The 24,280-nt window shown below is 38.1% G+C and overlaps 1 protein-coding gene across 10 annotated transcripts in view; it reads left to right on the forward strand.

Moving 5' to 3' along the window:
* The window catches only part of ERC2 (ELKS/RAB6-interacting/CAST family member 2), a 934,759-nt gene that overhangs the window by 276,217 nt on the left and 634,262 nt on the right, over positions 1–24,280 (forward strand). For all 10 annotated transcript variants that reach the window (XR_015248352.1, XR_015248351.1, XR_015248353.1 and 7 more), the window contains one exon: positions 10,848–10,922. Coding sequence is in view for 7 of the 10 variants with exons in the window: in XM_086697880.1 (XP_086554006.1) it covers positions 10,848–10,922 (75 nt within the window). In the remaining 3 variants the exon portion in view is untranslated. The remainder of the gene's footprint in view (positions 1–10,847; positions 10,923–24,280) is intronic.

Here is a 24,280-nt window from a genome sequence, read left to right on the forward strand (position 1 = left end):
GCGCCACCCAGGCGCCCCTCATTTACGTTTTAATATCTAATATGGGATATCAGTACCATACAACTGCTATTGAGATGAATCTCTTTAAATTTTCAAGTCCTCAAGAAAGGAGTGAAAAATGGAAGATGGAATTGAAGGAGAAATAGGGAGATGACTATAATGAAAGAAGCCAATGGAGATATAGGTGTCAGCTTCAAATATCAAATCAAAACCATGTGGTGAAACATGGGCAGTATAGCACAGTGGTTAGGAGCAGAGGCCCTGGACCCAGACTTCTCAGGACAAGTTCCAGGAGTGCAATTCAGTAGATTGTGCAGGTTACTGACTGCTTTATGATTCCATGTCTTTGAGTGAAACATGATGATAATAACTGTATCTGCCTATGGAGGTTATTATGATGATTAAACAAGTTAATATTTGTAAAGTGTTTAGAAGGGTGCTTAGCACATAGTAATATATAAGTAACTATTAGCTATTACCATCCTTCACATCAGATTCCTTTTGGTCCAAAGGTATTATAGAACTTCTAGGCATATAAGTGCAATGTCATTTGTACTCTTTCAGTCAGTCAGTATTTATTGAGCACTTACTCTTTGCAGGCACTATGTTAGTTACTGGGAATATAACGGACATACAAAGTCCCTGTGCTTATGGAGTTTACCACCCAATGGTGAACACAGACATGAATCCACTAATTTTATAAGTTAGTGTCAAATCACAGCCTTTTCAGTGATATAAAGGAAAGGTACACAATGCTATGAGCGTGTATCTGAGGATGCAGGATGTAGACTAGTCTGAAGGGTCAACTAATGGCCTTTCTGTGATGTATTTGTAATCGATGGCTTTGTGACAAATACTCAGTGTGTGAAACAATGAACAATTATTATCTCACAGATTCTGTGGGTCAGGAATATGGGAGTTGCTTAGCTGGATGGTTCTGGCCCAGAGCTTCTCATGAGGTTGCAGTCAAGCTGTTGGGCAGGGCTCAGGCATCTGAAGGCTTCACTGGGGCTGGATGATCCACTTCTGCTAAGGCTGATTCACATGGCTGTTGGCAGGAGGCCTCAGTTTCATAGTGCATGGGCCTCTCCATAGGGTAGCTTGAGGTATTTTCATGATGTGGCAGCTGGATTCTCCCAGAGCAGGTGATCCAAGATTGTGAGCAAGAAGGAAGCCTTGTCTTTTATGACCAAGCCTCAAAAGTCACAAATGTCACTTCTACTATATTCTGTTTGTTAGACTGAGTTACTTAGCTCAGTCCAGAGTCAAGGGGAAGATATTTAGGCTCCACCCTATAAAGGGAATGTCAAAGAATTTGTAGACATTTGAAACTACCACATGAGGAATTTTTTTTTTTTTTTTTCTGAGATGGCTAGGATGAGTGTTGAAAATGTCCTGGACCAGGATTGACAGATATTTTTTTTTTTCTGTAAAAGGCCAGATAGTAAATATTTCCAGCTTTGCAAGGTCATATGGTCTCTGCTATAACTACTGAACTCTGTCACTGTAGCATGAAAATCATAGACAATATGTAAATTAATGGAAATAACAGTATTTCAATAAAACTTTATTTACCAAAACAGATGGTGGGCTGGATTTGGCCTGTGGGCTGTGGTTTGCTGATCCCTGTACACAAAAAGAGAACAAAAAGCGTAGAGGATTATTCCAAGCAGAAGAAACTGAATGTTTCAGAAAGAAAAGAACTGTTATGCAGTTAAAAATGTAAAGATACCTAAAACAGATTTGTTTTTTTTCATGTACTGTGTTTCATGTACTGTGTTTATTGCAACATTGTTTGTAGTGAATAAAAAGAGTGGGAAACACTTATTTACACAGATAAATTTTGAAAACATAAGTATTGTTGAGGTAAAAACCAAAATGCAAAAGCTTTGTGCAAGGTGGACAGCTAGCATTTATGTAAATTAAAAAAGAATGCACTCTGTTGTTAAATTTATACTATTTACAAGGACATACATATTTTCTAAAAGCACAAAAACATGCATGAGAAATATACCAACTTTTAGATAATGGTTTCTCTCCAGAAGAATGGAGATAGGGAGGGCTGTGGGACTCCAACAAGTTCTGTTATGTTTATGGTTTGAAAAAATTTTAAATTGTGGTTAAATACACAGAACATAAACGTTACCATCTTAACCACTTTTAAGCATACAGTTCAGTAGTATTAAGTATGTTCACATCATTGTACAAGCAATCTCTTGCTCTGTACCCATTAAACAACAGCTCCATTATTTCCCTACCTTCGGTCTCTGGCAGTCAGCATTCTACTTTCTGTTTCTGTAAGTTTGGCTACTCTGGATACCTCATGTAAGTGAGATCATTCAGTATTTGTCTTTTTGTGACTGCTGTGTTTCACTAAATGTAATACCCTTAAGGTTCATCCATATTGTAGTATGTGTTAGAATCTTGTCCCTTTTTAAGGCTAAGTAATATCCTATTGTAATTATGTACCACATTGTGTTTATCCATCCATCTGTTGATGGATGCTTCCACATTTTGGCTGTTGTAATAATGCTTCTATGAACATGGTTATATACACCTAAATCAAAGTTTTGATGAAAGAAATGATGAGTTAAATAGTACCCTTTGCAAATATAGTAGGGTGAGACTCTTTCCTCCTTCTATTCTCCCACAGCACATTCCAGTCAAACTTGACTCACACTGTCCACCAAAACTGCTCCAGTCACTGTTACTAATGACCTGAGTGCTGCTAAGTCCTGTGGTCCGTCTTCTGGCCTCCTCCCATTGACTTCTCAGCAGCAGTGATAAGAATATCAATTTTGCATCCTGGACTCCTTTCTTCACTTGATTTCTGGGATGGTATACTACTGGTTCTCTTCATACCTCACTGGGATTCCTTCTCAATTTCATATGCTGCTTCCTCCTCACTTCTCAGACCCCTTAATTTGGGTCACCCCTGGGCTCAGTCTTCTTTCCTCTCCTCTTCTTTCTATGCACAGTCCCCAGTTGATCTCATCTAGGCTCCCAGCTTTAGGTACTATCTACTGGATGATCCTAATTTTTTATTTGTAGCTCTTCTCCCCTCAAATCCAGCTCATATGTCCATCTGCCCACTGAGTTCTCCACTTGAATGTCTTATAGTGTCACAAATGTAACACATGCAAAACTAAACTCTTGGTTCCCATAACTGCCACTTCTCCTCTCCAATCTTCCCTATCTTGGTATTCCAGCTGCATTCTTCCTGTTGTCCAGAATACAAGTCATGAAGCCATCCTTTACTTTTCTCTTTCTGGAGTCTCCAGGCAATCTATCAGGAAGTCAAGTCAACTTCACCTTCAAAACATGTCTAAACTCAGTTCTTTCTCTTTGCCTCCATTCTGTCACCCTGGTCCCAGGCTCTATCATCCTTTGCTAGGGTTTTCCCGTTGCTTATTACTAGTCCTTATGGTTCTTCCCTTACCTCCTTCCTCAACCCCAAATTATACTGCAGTCCAGCAGGCAGAGTAATTTAAGGATGTACTTTATATTGTGGTTTGTCTTTGCTCAGAACCTTCCAGTGGCTTCCCATTTTTCTCAGAGTAAAACCAGTGTCCAGACAATGACTCCAGATGTAGAACTCACCTTCTCATCATCCTGCATCCCTGCATATCTCTGACCTACTACTTTCCCATCCCTTATCCAGCGCTAGCCAGGTACTTAAATGTTTGCTATTCTCTCTGCTTGGAACATCTGTACGACTGGTTCTCCCACATCTTATAGATTTTTGCTCAAATGTCACCTTTGCATGAAGCTTTTCTGATCACCCTATTTAAAATTACAATTGATCTCCTCACATAGTATGTCCTGTTCCATCTTTCTGACTTATTTTCCTTTAAAGCACTTACAAACTGGTTTGGTCTCCTTTTAAAATTATTATGCCTCTCTCTTGTTGGAATTTGAAATTAAAAACCCATAAGGGCTGGGGTATCTATCTGCTTGGCTCAGTGCTGTATTTCCTATATGCCCTGCATCAAGTTACTATTTGAATATATAAATCTGGCATATCTTAAGACTGATGTGAGTAGGTGTTTGAGATTATAGTGTTACTTTCCTGTCAGCTTCTTCAATTGGTTTTGTCCCTCAAGAGTGATAACTTAAAAATATGGCCTGAGATTCTTTGGCACTTTTCCCTAGAATTGAGCAGGCTTGCAACTGCTTAAACCAACAGAGCATGGCAGAGGTGATGCTATGGGACTTCCAAGGTTAGGTAATAAAGGGCCATGCAGTCCTTGGCTTATTTGCTGGAACGCTTGCTCTTGGCATCTTTACACCTGAAAGTAAGAGGTGGATACCCTGATGCTGCCATGCTATGAGGAAGTCTAAGCCACGTGGAGATGCCATATACAGGTGTCACCATATATAGGTGGCAATTCTAGCTAAACCCAGCTTTCAAGTCTTCTTCCAGCCAATATACCATATACATCTTGGAATTGGATCCTCCAGTCCCAGCTGTTCTAGCCCCTGACATCATGCTTTAGAAACAAGCTTTCCCTAGTCTATCCTTTAGAAGTTCATGATCTAGAATTCATGAACATAATCAAATGGTGCTAGTCTGGCGCCACCAAATTTGGAGTGGTTTGTTCCATAGCAGTAGATTACTAGGACAGTAAGGGAGAGAGGTCAGATAAAAATAGTGGATAGAAAGTCAAGATTTGAAGTGTTGTTTTTTTCCTACTGAAGAAAGTAGATGGTGTGTGCAAACATTATTCTTCCAGTTTCATTTTGGAAGCTAGTGTCCATCCACATTAACTCACTAGACTCTAGATTCTCATTAACTGCCAAGAAATGTCATCCCAATGAACTACTTGAGATTTCATGTTTAAAATTTTGAGTTCTTGGTATGTTTCCATATTGGTCACCTGGAGGAGCTGGCAGTTTTAGACTAGCTATGGCCAAGTGAGTAATGAAATTATGGGAAAATATATAACCTGGGTTTCTGTGTCACAGTAAGATATTAAAGTTTTTGATGCTGCCAGTTTTCTTTTATTTTTATTATGTTTTTAGAACTGAGAATTGGTGTGACTAGAAATTCCAGCCAGAGATCAGCATTTCAGAGTCAGCTGCCTATTAAAAATCTGGATGTTCTCAGAAACCTAGTGATAGAGCTTCTTATTCTGTAGCTCAGAGTAGGGAAGAGGTGTGCCCAAGGCCTCAGGCTGGGACTGTGGGCTCCTGACTCTCCATTCCCTGTACAGTGCCCTTTCCTCTCAGTAAGTGTTTTTTAGCCTGTAGTCTGGTTCAAAGATGAACCCCCAGGTATTGGACCAGGTTCTGTGAAGCAGCTGAAATGGTGCACACCGTTTTGTTTGTATGTGCTTTTGTACTCATTTGTAAAGAGAATCTATACCTTCCATCTAATTCTTACAGAGATCAGTGACCCAGAAAAGTATAAGTCCACTGTACTTGATTAATACTGTCGTTTAAAAACTACCAGAGTAAGTTAAATCTTGTACTACCTCATATCTACATCAGAAGCTTCTAGGGAAATTCTTTAGTTAAGATTAATCCATAATGGGTGCATCTTTCAGATAGTTAGGCATAGTTGAAGCACCCACCAACCGACACATCTTACTGTCAGTTTAGAAAAACTTGGTAAGCTCTCACGCATTAAAATCACTTTTGTGATTCAAAAGCAACAAACAACACAGGGCTAATTAGGTATTATTTTTCCTTGTAGCCATTGCAGTAAAGGCAGAGAGGGCTGGGATCTTTACAGAGAGAGCCTGAAAGCACAGAGGCTAACTTAACAGAGGTTTATTTTTCACACACACCACCATCCCATGTTGGTGTTCAGTGACCTTTTTATATGGCATTTCAGGAACTCATTCTCCTTTTCTCTTGGGGTTCTACCAGCGTCTTGGGTCTTGGAGTACTTTACTTCTAGCCAGAAGACAGGAAAAGAGGGAGAATTGAGGACAGGGTAAAAAGTATTTATGGAAGTTGAGTTCCTAATTTCTGCCCATGTCCCACTGGCCAGAAATAAGTAATTTGGCACCATCATCATTGATACATGGGCAGTGGTAGTGGTGCTTCCTAGAAACACTCTACTTTAATGAAGAGGAGCACAAATCTTCTTGGTTGGGCAGTTGCTACTCTCTGCCACAGAGTGAGTGTTTTAAGGATGCTCAGTCTCAGAGATGGATGAAGTGTCTGAGATGGAACTTTCAGACCATCCATGATGTCTGCATGTGGATTACAATCTTCACTTACCTGACACCTTAGGAATTAAGGTGATCCTCAGAAAGTTGAAGTCAGGATTGATTGAAATACAGTGTAGTTAAGATAGGAAAATTGCAATTTTCAGGTAACTGGAGATTTTGTTTCGTTTTACATTTTAAGGAGTGATGACACAGAGCGTAAGGACCCAGTCTTGATTTTGAGCTGGTTTACATTATAATGGAAATTGTATAATTATAGCAAAGAAAACTCTTTCCATTTTTGCAAAACTATTGCTACAAGTTTAGCTTTGTTATTGCATGTTTGCTCTAAAAAATGTTTTTGTGCTTGGCAGAAATTACAACAACACATACCTTTACTCTATGGTTTTTATTTTCTATTTGTGTTACTTAGTTGCGTCTTAATTATTTTTGCTTATTTTATGCAAACTTCTCTCCTCAAATTATCTTATGATTTTTATTCTGGAATTTGGTTTGGCTATGGTATGAAATTACCATGAATTCGTTTCTCAGACTTTTTCATTAAGATGCTTTAAAAAATTTTTTTTAAATGTTTTATTTATTCTTGAGAGAAAGAGAGACAGAGCATGAATGAGGGAAGGGCAGAGCAAGAGAGGGACACAGAACCAGAAGCAGACTCCAGGCTCTGAGATGTCAGCACAGAGCCCGACCTGGGGCCCGAACTCATGAGCCGTGAGATCATGACCTGAGCTGAAGTCGGACACTCAACTGACTGAGCCACCCAGGCGCCCCTCATTAAGATGCTTTTGATACATATGGATCAGGATTAGTGACATGTGAAGTGTTTTTCTTCTACCCCTTACTATGGAGGAACTCTGACAAGTGACTTACTGTCCATTTTTTCATCTGTGAAATTTTATTAGTCCAGCGTGTACTCCCAAAAATCTTGGAAGTAACATTGAGGGCTAAAGAAGCTTTCTTTGGAGGTTGAATTCCTTATGTGATTCACCCAGTGGTATGCTGGAACTGGATTGGACTGGTCCATGAAAGTCAAAATTGGAAACTTGTTCTAACAGCTGACGTTACAAATTAAATGTATAAACTGATGCCTGGGTGGCTCAGTCACTTGTGTCTGACTTCAACTCAGGCCATGATCTCATGGGTCACAGGTTTGAGCCCTGCATTGGCCTCTGTGCTGATAGCTCAGAGCCTGGAACCTGCTTCAGATTCTATGTCTCCCTCTGTCTCTGCCCCTTCCCTGCTCATGCTCTGTCTCTCTCTCTAAAAACAAAAAAACAAAAAAAAACCAAAAAAAACCTCAAACATTAAAAAAAGTTAAAAAAGAAACATTGTATTAAAACTCATAATTTCCTATTTTTTTGTTACATTTTACTGTTATCTGTAAAATGAACACAGATAACAGTATTCTTGATGTTATTACATGTAGTTGGTCCATATGGTATAAATACTGTACAATAGGGTACTATTGTGCCTCTCTTCCCAACTTTGCATTCAGTGACACCACTTAGGTAATTTGAAGTTGGCCATGGTGGGTGCTGGTTGTTAAGTAAATATTTACCAGTAGCCAACTGGACTCACCACACAGAGGTTTGATTCTCCATAGCATGATATTGAGGCTTGAAAAAGAGAAGTAGTTAGGCATTTATCCAAGGGATACAGGTGTGCTGTTTCGAAGGGACACATGCACCCCAATGTTTATAGCAGCACTATCAACAATAGCCAACGTATAGAAAGAGCCCAAATGTCCATCGATGGATGAATGGATAAAGAAGGTGTGGTGTGTATATACAATGGAGTATTACTCGGCAATCAAAAAGAATGAACTCTTGCCATTTGCAACTATGTGGATGGAACTGGAGGGTATTATGCTAAGTGAAATTAGTCAGAGAAAGACAAAAGTCATATGACTTCACTCATATGAGGACTTTAAGAGACAAAACAGATGAACATAAGGGAAGGGAAACAAAAATAATATATAAAAACAGGGGAACAAAACAGAAGAGACTCATAAATATGGAGAACAAAATGAGAGTTACTGGAGGGGTGTGGGAGGGGGATGGGCTAAATGGGTAAGGGACACTAAGGAATCTACTCCTGAAATCATTGTTGCAGTATATGCTAACTAATTTGGATGTAAATTTTAAAAAATAAAAAATTAAGAAAAAAAAAAGAGAGAAGTAGTGCCAGGGACATTGTAGGTAATAAAGGAAAGCTGCTTTTTAAAATGTAATATAATATAATATAATATAATATAATATAATATAAGTATAGTATAATTTTTTGTTTTTTTTAGGTTTATTTATTTTTTTTTTTAAATTTTTTTTTTCAACGTTTATTTATTTTTGGGATAGAGAGAGACAGAGCATGAACGGGGTAGGGGCAGAGAGAGAGGGAGACACAGAATCGGAAACAGGCTCCAGGCTCTGAGCCATCAGCCCAGAGCCTGACGCGGGGCTCGAACTCACGGACCGCGAGATCGTGACCTGGCTGAAGTCGGACGCTTAACCGACTGCGCCACCCAGGCGCCCCTTAGGTTTATTTTTGAGAGAGCGAGAGAGGGAGGGAGAAAGGGAGAAGCAGAGAGAGAGGGAGACACAGAATCCGAAGCAGGCTCCAGGCTCTGACCTGTCAGCACAGAGCCTGATGCAGGGCTGGAACTCACGAACTGTGAGATTATGACATGAGCTGAAGTTGGATGCTCAACTGACTGAGTCACCCAGGCGCCCCTTTTATTTTTATTTATTTAATTTTTTAAAAATGTTTTTTAAATTGTTTTTGAGAGAGAGAGAAAGAAAGAGAAAGAAGGAAGGAAGGAAGGAAGGAAGGAAGGAAGGAAGGAAGGAAGGAAGGAAGGAAAGAAAAGAAAGAAAGAAAGAAAGAAAGAAAGAAAGAAAGAAAGAAAGAAAGAAAGAAAGAGAGAGTAGGAAGGGGCAGAGAGAGAGGGAGACACAGAAGGGAAGTTGCTTTTAAGGTCATTCCTTCAGAAAATTTCTGCCATTACCATGCAGCCTAAAAATGACCAGTATTGCTGGGTTATTTTAGACCAGGGCCTCCAAAAGGACACAGGCTTTCTTTCTGTCTCTATTCATAAGATGGGTTTGGTAATACTTGACTCTGTATCTTCCAAGGATATGTTAGGGAAAAAATGTCTTTGTGAGACCATTTTGAATAATTAGGAAGCACTAATTCAAATTCTTCTCAAATTGGAGGTTGAGAAGTAGTTTTGCACAAGTTTGCTGGTGTGTGCCAGTGATGACTTTGGAAAGAAAATATGCCGTATTCCAGAGCTGTAGTGGTGATTTTCCAGGGCTGGTTCCTAGACATGTGCACCGTGTTCCATGACCAAGTCTTCTTGGGCCACTAGCAAATAAGAACAATATAATGGGATATGGGCAAAGATTGCTTGTTTTATTATCCTGGGAAGGATTATCTTTTATTGTGGAATTCTGTTTTTCTGGCAATACTTACATTGTTATGTTCTGTCTTTATGAGATGGTGATGATAGTAGACGGTAGTGGTGGAATGAGATTTAATTTTAATACCTTTCCTTGGAAAAGCTAGAAATCATGTTAGTTCTCTTCCCTAAAGCCAAGGTAGTTTTTTGTTTGTTTGCTTTTCATTTTTAATGTCTGTGGCCCAGTGGAATGTGAAGGCCTAGAACTACTTCATGTTGAATTTAAATGATTTTTCTGGAAGCAAATAAATCTTATGAAATTACTCCATAGGTGACTAGTATCAGTGGCATGGACATGTGTGAGCACTGTTGTTTTTTCCTCTCATTGGCTGCTTTCATAAAACTGTTTATAATTATTACTAAGAAAATCAAAGTATAAACTGAACAAATCTTATCTTTATGTCTTCTTCTGCCAAGGCAACTTTCAAAGTCTTTACAGAACTGTTCTTTGGAGACGAGGCATAAAAAAAGTGAGCCTTCAAGGTTAAAATTGTGGTTATGTTGCTTGCTTTTTACCTGAAGTTATATTTGTCGTATTCCAGAAGTTCTTGGGTCTGCATCTGGCTTTAACCATTTTTGTATCCTCTCTAACACTGTTGATATTAATGCCAATTTTAATTTCTTGGCATCATGAGTGTATAAACATATCACACACAGATGTGATTTTGAACAAGGACCGAAACTGTAAATTAGGAAGCAAGATATTCACAGGGTTTCATCACATCAGTTCACTCCAAAAAGTAACACAGTTGTACTGAAAAGGTTTTAAATTGCTCATTTCAAACCTACCTCAGTAGCAAAATGCCATGCGTGCAGTGGATTTGCAACCACGTTAGTCATTTTCTTTCCTCCGTTTCCATGCTGTGTTTGTATTGGGAGCACAGAGAAATGTAATTTAGTAAATTATGATTTGATGGCTGGGTAACAGCCCCAGTGTTGAACAGTATTTGGACTATGATTACTTGCTGGCTTTTTCACAGTTGACATTAATTATTGATGGAAGTTTCAGAAATAGCGCATGTGCCAGGAGGTTTTCACTGGAACGCAGGCTCCAGGCAGGAGTGATGCTAAAGAGGGTGGGGGGAGAGGCACCTGTGGCTTGTTTATGTCTGTGCACAGCAAACCTGCACCCGGTGGGCTGTGTGGTACCTGTGTAAAGGTCATGGTGTAACGGAAGGATGAACCGTCAGGCTTATTTCTATCGTGTTCCTCCACAGGAATTGCACCGAAGAAGCCAACTTCAGCCGGAGCCAGCCAAGACGAAGGCTCTCCAGACTGTCATTGAAATGAAGGTAGGAGCTGTTCACATTTGTCAAAAACAGCTGTGCCTCCGGAGTTTGTTCTAACTTGATGGTGCCTAACATAAACACTTGAAATGAACCTTGTGTTTTTCTCTAGGCACCCTGGTGGGTGCTTTTCTTCTGGATCTTTTTGCTTTCTTGGGTACATTTAATTTATTGGCCCTTTAATTAGGATGCCTTTTCTGGGCAAAAGAATAAAGGACTCAAGTATCCCTTGGCTGAAAGGAGGGGTGGGTTCATTTCCAGAGCATGGCCAATGCTTTCAACCCTAGGGGAGGTTTTGTGTGTGCTTTAAAAGGAAATTTCTAAAGCTAGAATAATTTTTTTCCCCCTTTTCATTCACATTACAATGAAAAGATATCTTAAGAAACTAAGGTTTGGCAAAGAAGTTGACTTACATTCAATGAAGTCCTTAAATAATTAAAACTGTGCTATCAGGAAAATGTACTTTTCAAAGAATAGTACTTTCCCAGGACTCCAGTATTTTCTCCTAACCAAGTCTGGAAGTAATAATAACTTATTAAGTACTCATAACATAGCTGTGGAAGCATAGAGATATGCTATTTAAATGAATTATAGATCCTCCTGGATGGATTTAGGGCATTTAAAGAATAATGAAATAAATGATGATGGCTAAGCCATGATGTATGATTAAGAAACAGATCTAAATGAAACCCATTGCTTTGTCAGTATCTAGAAATGTAAATAAAGGTTTTTTACTTTCAGTGTTTGCCAGAGGGAAGCAAATAGTGTTTATCTTAAGAGTAAATAATTCTTGATTTAAATTGTTTCATGAAGAAAAACATAACAGTGATGTTTACAATCTGATAATTCCATACTTGAATTTAACACTTGAGAGTTTGCTGGTCACCATTAGCCTACAAGAGAATTCTGAAACTTGCTGATAGGATAATGATTTTTCTGTCTTTTATAGTGTATGATTTTGAATTGTCTGCCAAAAAATCCCTAAGTCCTGGAGAAAAAGAAATTAACACCAGCTATTGAATTTTTGTCATGTACAGTTCTGACTTAGGATTTTTTTTAAGGTGTTTTCTTTTTGTTTTCTTTTCTTTTTTCTTTCTTTCTTTCTTTCTTTCTTTCTTTCTTTCTTTCTTTCTTTCTTTCTTTCTTTCTTGTCAATGACAATGTCTTCAAGTGAATTTTTGTGGAAATAATGTAGAACATTTGCTTTAAAACTGTATGTCCCCCGAGTGGGGTTACATGAGTCAAGGTACTCATAATGCATTTGCAGCAAATTGGTTTGAAAAATATCATCAAAGGAACCAAATGCCAATAAGAATGAACAATACTTGCTAATCTTGGCTCATCAATTCAGTTTGAATTTATGTAATTTGAACTTGTTTTGAAAAGAAACTTATCATTCTACACTTGTGGGGGAGTGTTTCATAACTGAGATTTCTTCCTCACTTTACATTGGAACCAAACCTGAAATTTGGTTAGGGCTTTTTCTTTGTTTCTCTCTCTCTCTCTCTCTCTCTCTCTCTCTCTCTCTCTCTCTCTTTTAAAGAAAAGAAAAAAGAGAAAATATTTTATTTTATTTTTTTGTAAAGAGTCACTCAGTGTTTCTTCCACCCACCTGCATGCCTGCCATTCTGGTCTCTGGCACAGTTACTAATGGAAAAGAGGATGTATATAGAATGTATTTCCAAAGTATCTTTTCTTTTTAAAAAGAGTGAATTCCAGGAATCTTTAGAAAAATCAGGAATGACATCTCTCTCAGTGCATTGGGCATTATCTTTGTAAAGGTCTCTATTCAGACAATTAATACTTTTTGGTGACTTTTAGAAGTAGAAAATCTGTTTAATTTCTACTATTTCTCGTATCATATGTTTTATTTGAAAACAATAAAATAGTAAATAAATACACCCATTTATGCTATCTATATGGGAAGCCATAAAAACATGATTTTTAGGGCAAATCCACATTCATATATTATCAGTAAATTGAGTGTGGAGTTTTTCTTTTATGGATGCCCATGATGCTGGCTTATGAAACACATTTTTAGGACAAATGATGATCAATACACTTGTCAGGGAATTGAGCCAGGCGTTTTTCTGTTGTTGTTGTTGTTGTTGTTGTTGTTTTGGATGTGTATTAATTTACCAAGCACTGCCTTCTGTTTTGTCAGTGGAGAAGTCTGAGTCCCATTAGCATCTATACTTACCATACATAAATTGAGTTATGGAGGCAGATGGTAGAGGGTCATCTTTTCAGCCATGTGTGTATCTTGTGACAGAGGCTGTGATCTCATCTGATTTTCTATATTACATCCCTGTGAAATTGGAGGGAATATTAGAAACCCATATTTTACAAGCCTTAGGGTTGACTATCAAATATAACTGACCCTTAAACTTGGTGGGTGGAACTCGAGACGCCATTGTGTTTGAACTTAAACACCTTTGGGTAAATACTGGTGTCATCTAGTGCCTTCTCAAAATCTAAGGTTAAAAGGAACTTTCCTAGAGAAAATTTGACCTGTAGTTTCAGGGAGATGACATGAATTAAGGGCTAATAAATTACCTCTACTAGTCCCTTGCTTCTTAGAGAGACTGAGGGTGAACTTCTGACCCCTCATTTTTTCCACACATACACTTTGCATCAACTTAAAGTTGTTTGTAGTGAAAATTTGTGAAACCTTGCCCTAATTCAAGCAGTTTTAGAAGTAGGGTCTGGTAGTTCTAGGAGATCTGTACGTGCCCCTCTGGACTTGTACAATTGTGAAAATGTGTCTCTGTGGAGAAGCATTGAGGAGGGCAATCTGCCAGCATCAAAGAGGGAGTAATTCTCTTGCAGCCATCACATCTCCTGTAGCCAGTTGAGCCAGGGGGAAAAAGTCACCTGAATAGAAATGAAAGGAAACAAAATGAATGAAGTTATTTGTGCTTTATCTTCTTGCAGGGAGCTCCAAGTTTTAACTTTGATCCCGATTTGCTCTGGCAGGTATGTTTCAGGTTTGCACTAGAACACTGTGTGTGTTTCTCAGAGAAATTAGTTTTCTTCTAGATGGTGCTGTTCTCCTCCTTTTCTTACTTTTGTGTCTAAAGATTCTTTACTAAGCCTCTCTTCTCTGCTCTTAAGGAGAACTGTCAATAAAAATGGTAGTGAAAAGCTTTTTCCCTCCTTTTTTCCCTGTGCTGTTGATCCTTTGAAAGAATGTTTTAACCTGCTTTTATTATAAATTTGATATGACATAAAGATGATGTCTAAAAATTTCACTTTCTTACGTTCATTCATAAAACTGTACCCAGTTTATTTTTAAGAAAATGAATTACAGTAATGAGAGTACTTGTCAGATAATCTTAAAATTGTTTTCTTTGTTAGCTAGAACTTCCAAGTGAATGAAAATCTAATTCAAAATGGCTAAAACCAAAAGGAAGTTTAGTGGCTCACTCAACTGGAGAAAAACAAGGTATTTCTTCAGGCATAGCTTGATCCAGGGACTCAAAAGATGTTAATGGATTCTAGTTTTTCTCATTCCATTTTGTAGTTTGGCTTCCTTCATGTAAATTCATTTTCAGACAGTCCCAGTCTGCCTGTCTGAGCAAGATGGCTATAGAAGCTCTAACAATCACAAAAGGAAAGGGTAGGGAGAAAGTTGTATTTTAAGAAAATGCAAAAAAAAAAAGAAACCAATCCCAGAATAATGATAATTACTGAGATGGAACATAAACTTCACTCTAAACTTAACCACCGAGGCTAAAAGGATAATACATAAAACCTTTTAGTTCTCATTTGCTTAATAAATTAAATGGCATTCATTCATCAAGAAAAACAAACGTTATACTTGCACTAACTTTGGCAGAATTTATCAGATGGGATCTAAATGAGTGACATTAAGGGATTTAGTAAAAGTTGCAGAAAATGTATTTGATCTCATGAACTTGTTATCTAAAGTGGATTAAGAAGCTAGGGGCATAATATCACTGGATGACAGTATTTCTGTGGTAACTGAAGTGAGGATTGTGGGTATATAGCTTTCCAGTCACATGACCAGCCAGGTACTTGTATGTCATAAATGGTTCTTCTTCAGTAATATTTGTCCTCATCAGGCTTCTCTATGGGAGATGAATAGTGAGCGTTTCAACCTTGAACTTAACCAAATTGCTGATTTGTAGTTGTACTGTTGATCAAAGATTATGACTTTGCATTCAGGTGCTAAACTCCAGTGGTGAGGTTGATCTTTTGGTATTTAAACTAAAGACCAAGACTTGTCTTTGTGCTTAGGTAGATGACTGCTGTTCTTCCGCATGGGGTGAAGCTGATCTGCAGTTGCATTAAATTTCTTTTAAAAGATACACTGGTATTTGGTCAAATTCTGCCAATTCAGTTCTGTGAGGCATGGAAGGGATGCACTGGAACATGGAGAATGTAAGAGCTACAGTGGCAACTTTTCCAAAGGTCACACAGCTAGGAAAGGAGAGATTTCAAATTCAAACCTAGGCCATTGAATGCATCCCAGTTCCCAGTATGAACTTCATTTGAGTCCTGGGATCTAGTCAGGAACATCACTGCGTGGCCGAAACGTTTTCTTTGGCTCTAAGCTCCTTAGGTTTATTTCTTCTGTCTTTTGAACTCTTACCTGTTTGAGTCTAAACACTGCACTCTACTTAGAATGAGTTCTTCTCCCAAGATGAGTTGTTCATAGGAAATTTGTTTCAAGCCCAGTTTTTCTAGCCAGCCATTATGGTGGCTTTTAAACTTTAAAACTTTGCCCCACTCTGTGGCTGTTAAAAAGAATAAGAACAAAAATAACACTTTGCACCACTGGTGACAACCCACAGCCTGAATACCACTGAACACACATGGTGTAGGGCACCTGACATATAATAACCTGTGAGTAGGCATAATTATTCCCATTTCACGGATGAGAAAGTTGTGCTTTAGGAAGGATAAGCAACCTGCTAAGGTCCTACATCTAGGCAGCTGGTAACTGAAATCTGAATGTAGATTTTTCCTCCAGAGTTTCAATACTTTCTACTCCTTCATTCTGCTTTTGCTGAAGAGAGCCCATAGGTTCAACTGGTTTTTCTCTCAAAACTTACTTTGGAAATTATGCACTGGAGTTTGTATCATAGAACAGGTTGAGGCAGCTCATGGGAGCTGAAGAGGTCTCTGATATTTTTGGGGAGGTGTGATGTTGTGCTTTGTGCTACCAAGCAAGAGTCATCACTTTTTTCAGCCCTCCAAATAGGGCTCCAAATATGTACCCTACAGCCAACATATGCTCTGTTTTCCCCCTTGAGTTTTAAGTCTTGCCCTGAAGTCTTTATAACAGTTGGAGCATAACTCATTCAAACTTGCAAAGCCCTGTGTTTTTGATTTGTGATATCCATTTACGATACCAGAAATTATCCTTTAGCTTATTTCTTTTTCTTGAGAAATTTCTTCATCTTCTCATCTTTCAACTTAAAAAAAAACTTTGTCCCATTTAACTATTTTCCTTAAATAAGGGAAAAAAATGTGGGTTTTAAGTGATAGCCAGAAAAAGCAAAATGTCAAGTTAAATGTTAGCTCTGGGTGATATATAGTTGTTATTTGGAAGCAAGGAAGACTTAAAAAAATGATGAGTCTTCTTTCTTTTTTTTGCCCAAACTCTTCTTATGATGTGTTTGAATATTTGAGTTGCCAGTCAATAATTCCTGCTATGAACAGGTTTCATTTGTGTGAATTTAACTCCTGAAGTTGAATCACAGACACCTGTGTTTACTGAGTAGCTGTTTTGTGCACAACATCATGGTGGACCTTTAAAAAAAAATTGAACATTCATTAAAAATTTTTTAAAATTTATTTTTATTTTTAAATGTTTATTTTTGAGAGAGACAGAGAAAGAGTGAGCGCATAAGCAGGGGAGGGGCAGAGAGAGACACACACAGAATCTGAAACAGACTCCAGGCTCTGAGCTGTAAGTACAGTGCCCAATGTGTGGCTCGAACCCACAAACTGTGAGATCATGACCCCAGCTGAAGTTGGGTGCTCAGCTGACTGAGCCACCTAGGCACCCCCAATTTATTTATTTATTTTTAAATGGCTATTTATTTGTTTATTTATTATTTATTTATGAGAGAGAGAGAGAGAGAGAGAGAGAGAGAGACAGAGAGCGAGTGAGCAGGGGAGGGGCAGAGAGAGAGAGATAGAGAATCCGAAGCAGGCTCTAGGCTGTCAGTGCAGAGCTGGATGCGGGGCTTGAACTCACAAACCTAGAGATCATGACCTGAACTGAAGTCAGACACAACCGACTGAGCCACCCAGGTGCTCCTTAAATTTATTTTTTTAAAGTAATCTCTGCTTGCAACGTGGGGCTTGAATTCACAACTCTAAGATCAAGACTTGCCCATTCCACTGACTGAGGCAGGCAGGTGCCGGGAACACTCAGTTTTTAAGAGGCTAATGGAAGGAAGTATATGAGTTAGGATCTAAATAGTGACCTAAGAATGGCAAAATGTGCTGCAGGGGCTCAAAGGATATCAAATGAGAGAGGGGCAGGGAATGATTCCTGGAGGAGGTAGAATTTGAGGAGAGCCTTGAAAAGTTGGCATGATTTTAAAAAGGGGAAGGGTATGGTTTATAAACAATGGGGACTGTATGAGTAAAGGCAAGGAGACTGGAAAATATAAGAAGTATGTGGGGGAGAGCAAGTCATTCAGTTTGGTTGAAAGACTTTCAGTTTAAAAAAACAATAGAAGGTCAAATAAAACCATAAGAAAGTGGGAGAAAAGAAATAATAAAAAAAGCTGAAATGAATGAAATAGAAACCAAACATATACTGGAGGGGAACACCAAAGCCAAACACTGATTCTTTGAAGAGAGGAACAAAAATAACAAATCCTTGTTAGACTCATTGAGGAAAATAGCCAATATCATGATTGAAAGGGGGCATCACCATCAATCTTATTGACATTAAAAATATGAGAGGGTTTTATTAACAACATTATGATAATCAAATAGAAATTTTAGGTAAGTTTTTGTAAAAACACAACTTGTCAAAACTTCCTGAGAAGAAATAGAATATCTGAGTAGTCCTTTACATTAAGGAAAAATGATTCTATATCTAAAATCTTACCACACACACACACACACACACACATACACACACACACACACATGCAAAGCAATGCCCAAATCCAAAAACCAAACCAAACATAAAAACCTTCAAGCCCAGATGGCTTCTTCAGTGAATGTTACTAAACATTTGAGATTTGAAGAAAAAATTATATTAGTCATACAGAAACTATTCCAGAGACTAGAAGAAGAGGGAACATTTCCTATCTTATTTTATGAGGCCACTGTAACCTTGATATCAGTACCCAACAAAGTCACTACATAAAATTGCAAGCAGTCTCTTTCGTAAACGTGGATTTAAAATACCCTACTGAACTGAACACAGTGACAGTTAAAGGACCTGACCAAGTTGTGCTTATTCCAAGAATGCAAGGTTAGACAAATATTTGGATATCAGTCAATGTTATTTAATTTTCTTGAATGTTTATTTATTTTGAGAGGGAGAGAGAAAAAAAAAAAAGAGAAAGAGAGAATCCCAAGCAGGCTCCACACTGTCAGTGCAGAGCCTGTCATGGGGCTTGATCTCGCAAGGGAGATCTCTCTGTGAGATCATGACCTGAGCTGAAATCAAGAGTTAGACACGTAACCAACTGAGCCACACAGGTGCCCCATTTAATGTTATTTACTACATTAATAGGATAAAGGAGAAAAATAAATGTAATTTCAATAAATGCAGAGAAATCATTTGATAAATGCAACATCCATCCATATAAAAAAAAGTTGTTTTTTATCTAACTCAGGTTAGAAGGAGAGGATTTTCTTAATTTAATAAGAAATAGCTGTTAGAAAACTATGATCAACATCATATCTAATGATAAAATGTTGAAAGCTTTCCTTATGATATAAAAAATAAGACAAAATGCCTGTTACTGTCACTTCTATTCCATAATGTTATGGACATCCTAAGTATAAGAATTATAAAGGAAGAAATAAAACTACTTTTATTCACAGGCACCATAATTGTGTGTGTAAGAAATCTCAATGAATTCATATATAAACAATTAGATTAGTAAATGAACTTAGCTAGGTAGCTAGTCAGTATTTAAAAATGAATCATATTTCTACATGCCAATGACAAACATTTACGCAAGGAAAATTTGAAAACAATATTATTTATGATGGTATTAAAAAACCCAAAATATCTAGGAGCAGATCTAACAATGGTAGTATAAGACTCAACGTAAACAGAAGATTCAAAACATAATTAGATGTGGAATAACAAAAAACTTGAACAAGTGAAATAGCTATCAACAATGGCGTGGATAAATAGTGAAATATTCATGCAATGAAATGTTATATGGTGATGAGAAGTACCAAGCTATTGCTTCATATAACAGCATAATTCAATACCCCCAAAACAGTGTTGAAAGAAGCCAGACACAAAAGAACACATACAATGTAATTCTGTTTATATGCATGTGTTCCAAAAATAGAAATAATGAATAGTGTTAGATACCTGGATAGTGGATAGTGGAGTGATGGGGTTTGGAGACTGGGAGGGGGCATGAAGGAAGTTTCTAGAGTACAAGGAGTATTCTATTCCATGATCTGGTTTGCATGTGCCCAGGTGTGTTTACTTTGGCATAATTCATCATGCGAAAATTATGATTTGGCTACTTTCTTATGTGTAATACACTTTAATTCAAAGTTCATTTATTTTTTTTTAATTTTTTTTTCAATGTTTTATTTATTTTTGAGACAGAGAGAGACAGAGCATGAACGGGGGAGGGGCAGAGAGAGAGGGAGACACAGAACCGGAAACAGGCTCCAGGCTCCGAGCCATCAGCCCAGAGCCTGACGCGGGGCTCGAACTCCCGGACCGCGAGATCGTGACCTGGCTGAAGTCGGACGCTTAACCGACTGCGCCACCCAGGCGCCCCAAAGTTCATTTAAAAATAAAGGAAGAAGGGGCACCTGGGTGGCTCAGTTGGTTAAGCCTCTGACTCTTGGTTTCAGCTCAGGTCATTTTCTCATTGTAGTGGGATCTGGCTCCGGAGTCAAGTTCTGCTCTATAAGCTCAGAGCCTGCTTAGGATTCTCTCTCCCCCCCTCTCTCTGCTCCTCTCCTATTCACACGCATGTGTGCACTGTCTCTCTCTCTCTCTCTCTCTCTCTCTCAAAACAAATAAATAAACTTAAAAAAAATAAAAGGAAGAAAAAGTCACTGATAAAAAGACAAATAATCTTTTAAAAATTGAGCAAAGGATTTGAATAGATGTTTTTCCAGTGAACACATACAAGTGGGCAATAAGGACACAAAAAGATGTTCCAACAGGAAATGCAAATCAAACCCTCCATTAGATACAACTGATTCCCCATTAGTATGGCTAAAAAAAAAAAAAAAAAAAAAAGATAGTAACAAGTGTTGGGGAGGATGTGGAAAAATCATACTCTCATATATTGATGGTGGGAGTGTAAAATGGTTCAGTCCATTTTGGAAAACAATTTGGCAGTTCCTTAAAGTGTTAAATGTAGTTGCTGTGTGACTCAGTAGTCCTCCTTGGGGTACACCCGACCAAACTGAAAACATATGTAAAAACCTGGACTGTACACCGGTGCTCATATGCCATTATTAATAATAACCAAAATGCTAAAAAGAAATCCAAGTATCCATTATCCTATGCGAGTAAACAAATTTTGGTAAACACATAGAGTGGAATATTATTTGTCCATGAAAAGAAATGAAATACTGATACATGCTGTAACCTGGGTGAACCTTGAAAATATAATGCTAAATGAAAGAAGCTGGTGCAAAAAGCCACTTATTATGTGATTCCATTTATATGAAATGTCTAATATAGATATATCTATAGATATAGTAAGTAGACTAGTTGCTGTTAGGAGGTGGGGGAGAGGAGAAAAAGGAGTGACTGCCAGTGGGTACAGGGCTTTTGGTGGTAAAAATACTGTGGAATAAAGTGTGCACTGGATTGCATACTTTAAAGGGGTAAATTTTATGGCACATGTGTATATCAATAAAACTATTATTCAAAAATAAAGATATTTCAAAGGAAAGGATCAATAACTTTGATTACTTAAAAATTAAAAATATAAACAGAACTATACAGTAACCTATCAGATGTATTTCTAAGGTTTATAGTAGTTGGAGACTTAATATTCTTACTATATAAAGAAGATATATTCTCAATGTAATGTAGAGTAAAAGCTTGAGGAAAAAAAATGTCAAAATGTTGACACTAATTCTGGATGAGGTGATTGTAAAGGATGTTTTCCTCTCCTCCCCCCTCTAAATTTTTATGTTTGCAATAATTTGTATTCATTACATAGGAATGATTAGGAATTATTATTTAGGAAAAACAATGGTAAGTTCATTTTTAAAAAGCTTAAAGCTGCACAATTTATTCTATCCTGGTTTTCTTTTGTTGAACTGAGAAGATTCCAAAGAGGAAAAGCTTAGATTATTTATGGAAATTGATAATCTGGCTCTCCTGCTTACTGTTTCTCTGGGCTCCAGCTTTCCCATCTGTGAAATGGAACCTTGATACCAGCCTGCATAGGGTTGTGGAGAATGTTAAAAATGAATGAAGGTGTGGGAAAATCCTGGTATATAATAAATGGTCAAAGAATTCTTTGCTTCTCTATCCCTTCCCTTTTAGACTGAAAATTGTGTTTTACCTATAAAAAAGAGGTGGTACATTTGAATAAGGACAGACAAGAAATTTAACAAGATTACTTCAGGCAGAATCTTAGCTCAGAATACACACACAGCTGGTGTGTGGAAAGACTTTAAAAGCATCTTTGAGAGGAGAAACCAGTGGAGGAAAAAAATAGCAACTCTCAGTAGGCCTGTGGTGTAATAAATGACCTAGGGACCTGGCTTTCTGGCTATTGGGCCTTTGGCAAGTCACTTGTCTTTTCTGGCTCTTATTATTCTCATTTGGCAATGTAGAGATTGGACCAAGAGTCCTGACTTTAAAAATTCTACCAAGTTTTGAGGCTTGGTGACTGGCAATTTGGAGTCTCAAAGGGCCTGCCTGGAGAGTCTGAATTGACATGACATTCTTGCAAAATTTAAATCTTTGCTTTGTTTGTTCCATCTTGGCCAGCCCTGCCCAGGCCAGTAACCCCTGTACTCTCTCCCTTGTTGGTGCTCAGGTTCCCAGCCTATTGTTTATTTAGGGATTGCGATTTCCTTATTGGCGTGCACCTCAGCCAGCAGGGTTGAAAAGTCAACCACAGGCCTCATGTGAACTTCCCCTTTCAAGTTTCAGTAATGACAGTGTACCGGCCATCACATGCCTCATCCCTAAGGCATGGTCTAATTTCCACATCCATCAGGCCGTGCTGGTAACTTGGGGTGGCCTGAATTCCTCTGCCGCCTGTTGCTTTTTCCATGAGATAAACTGGTTGAACATAGAAGGATTTGTGGTATGTTTTGAGATCCTAAGACTTCAACAAGGGCTGTTGAAGGCATTGCAGGGATGGTTTAAAAGGAATGGGAAGAGCAAATACATGTTGCTAGAGGCCAGTGAAGAGAGCTTTCTCACCCAATCTTTTCCTAAAGAGCATTGGAAGAGAATAGAGGTTTCAGATGTCCATCTTTTCAATACTCCTTGAAATGCAGTCACTGTTTTACAAAGTAGTATTTCACTGGATCTCTGGGAATTCAAACTCCTTGTATTTATATGTATGTGGAAGATGACTTTGATCCAGGCTTAGGGAGGGTTGGGCTGCACACACCGAGGGGCTACCCTGTCATCTGGAAGCACTTTCTGAAATTTCTTCCTCCCTGTCTTCTCTCCCAAATCTTTTCACTGTTTTCTTTTGACCTTGCCCTGTGATCTTTGAAGGCTAATCTTATTGTGTGGAAGAAAGGATCAAAATAGCCCAGCTTCTAGGTGGCAAACCTTCTCTGAGGTTAGTTTTCCTGAGATTTTCCTGGGGACAGTGAGGTCTCACTGTGTGGCTTCTTCTCTTCTATATGTGGAGGGAACCATTCCAGTTTATTAAAGGTGTTTTTAAAATGATTGAAGAAGACAATTTAGGTGATACAAACAAATTTTATCTAGGACTTTTTGAAGCAGTCTCCATTTGGAGTACTGGAAAATGGTGTGGAAGTCAGGAAAGTTTTATAGGATAAAGAATTAAGAACAAGAAAGAAAAAAATTAAAAAAAAGAGATGATTGCCTGGGGTCACGTAGTCAAACTTGTTTGAGTTGAGAAGGAACAAGGAAATTAGAACTCAGAATTGGCTTGTCATTTGGGGATTGGCTGACTAGATACACTACATTTCTGGTCAAGGGGAGCATTTACAGGGACATGAAAGTTATCTAAGTATTGGTTTGCCGACAAGCAATCCCAAGCAGAAGTAGAGCCATCTTGGGCCTAGAAAGTTATTTCAACAAAGGGAAAATCTTAGGCAAGTTATTTACCTTCTGTAGGTCTTCCAACCTATAGAGTAGATAAAATAAGTACTTAATTCATGAGGTTATAGGGAAGATTAAATGAGATTTTCTAGCACAGTGTTTGCCTTAGTAATCCATACACATTAGCTGTTGTTATTAACTGCATTTTTAATGCCAGAATAGAGAAACTTCACTTCTGTTCTATATTATTCTTTTCTATAAATTCAGATAATGCAAATATACATATATATTCAACATAAATGGGGTAGAAAACATAGGTCTAAAAAAGAAATCTTTTGATATGGCTTTGTTCCCCACATGAGGAGCTTACAAATAAATACAGAGTTTTGTGTCACCTCCATCCTGAAAGGGAATGTCCTTGGGTGACACCAAGTCATTGATAGTTTTTATTCACTCCCTAGATGAATCTGATGCACCTAGTCCACAGATTGGCACTGGGGAGCCTCTACATTAGTGTATGTCATAGGCACATGGAAATGATTTTGGATTAACCAATGCTCTCTTCCATGCATTGGGAATGTAGAAAGCTATCAGTATTAATTGAAGCAACTTTCTTTGAAGGGCCGATAGCCAAGAGGCACAGGTGCATCTATAGTGGTTAAAATTGAAATACTTCTGTGGTTATCTCAAATCCCCAGAGTACCCTCCCCCACTCCAGAACTAAAAAGTTAACCCCTGGCCTTTCAGAAACTTCCCCAGACCTGCTTCCATTGTTCTAGGTGGTGTCTGTTCTGGTTGGTTCTCCTCCTATGCTATACTGGTTGTTCAGTGACATAGCAATCACCATGATTCTATGGGATTTAAAGTCTCTTCAAAACTTTTTTGACTCTTTCTTTCTTGACACCTAACTCTCTTATATTCTGTGACTTTTCTATGACTTCCA

Source organism: Puma concolor, chromosome A2 (assembly GCF_028749965.1).
Source record: "Puma concolor isolate L17-30 chromosome A2, mPumCon1.1.hap2, whole genome shotgun sequence".
Lineage (NCBI taxonomy): Eukaryota > Metazoa > Chordata > Mammalia > Carnivora > Felidae > Puma > Puma concolor.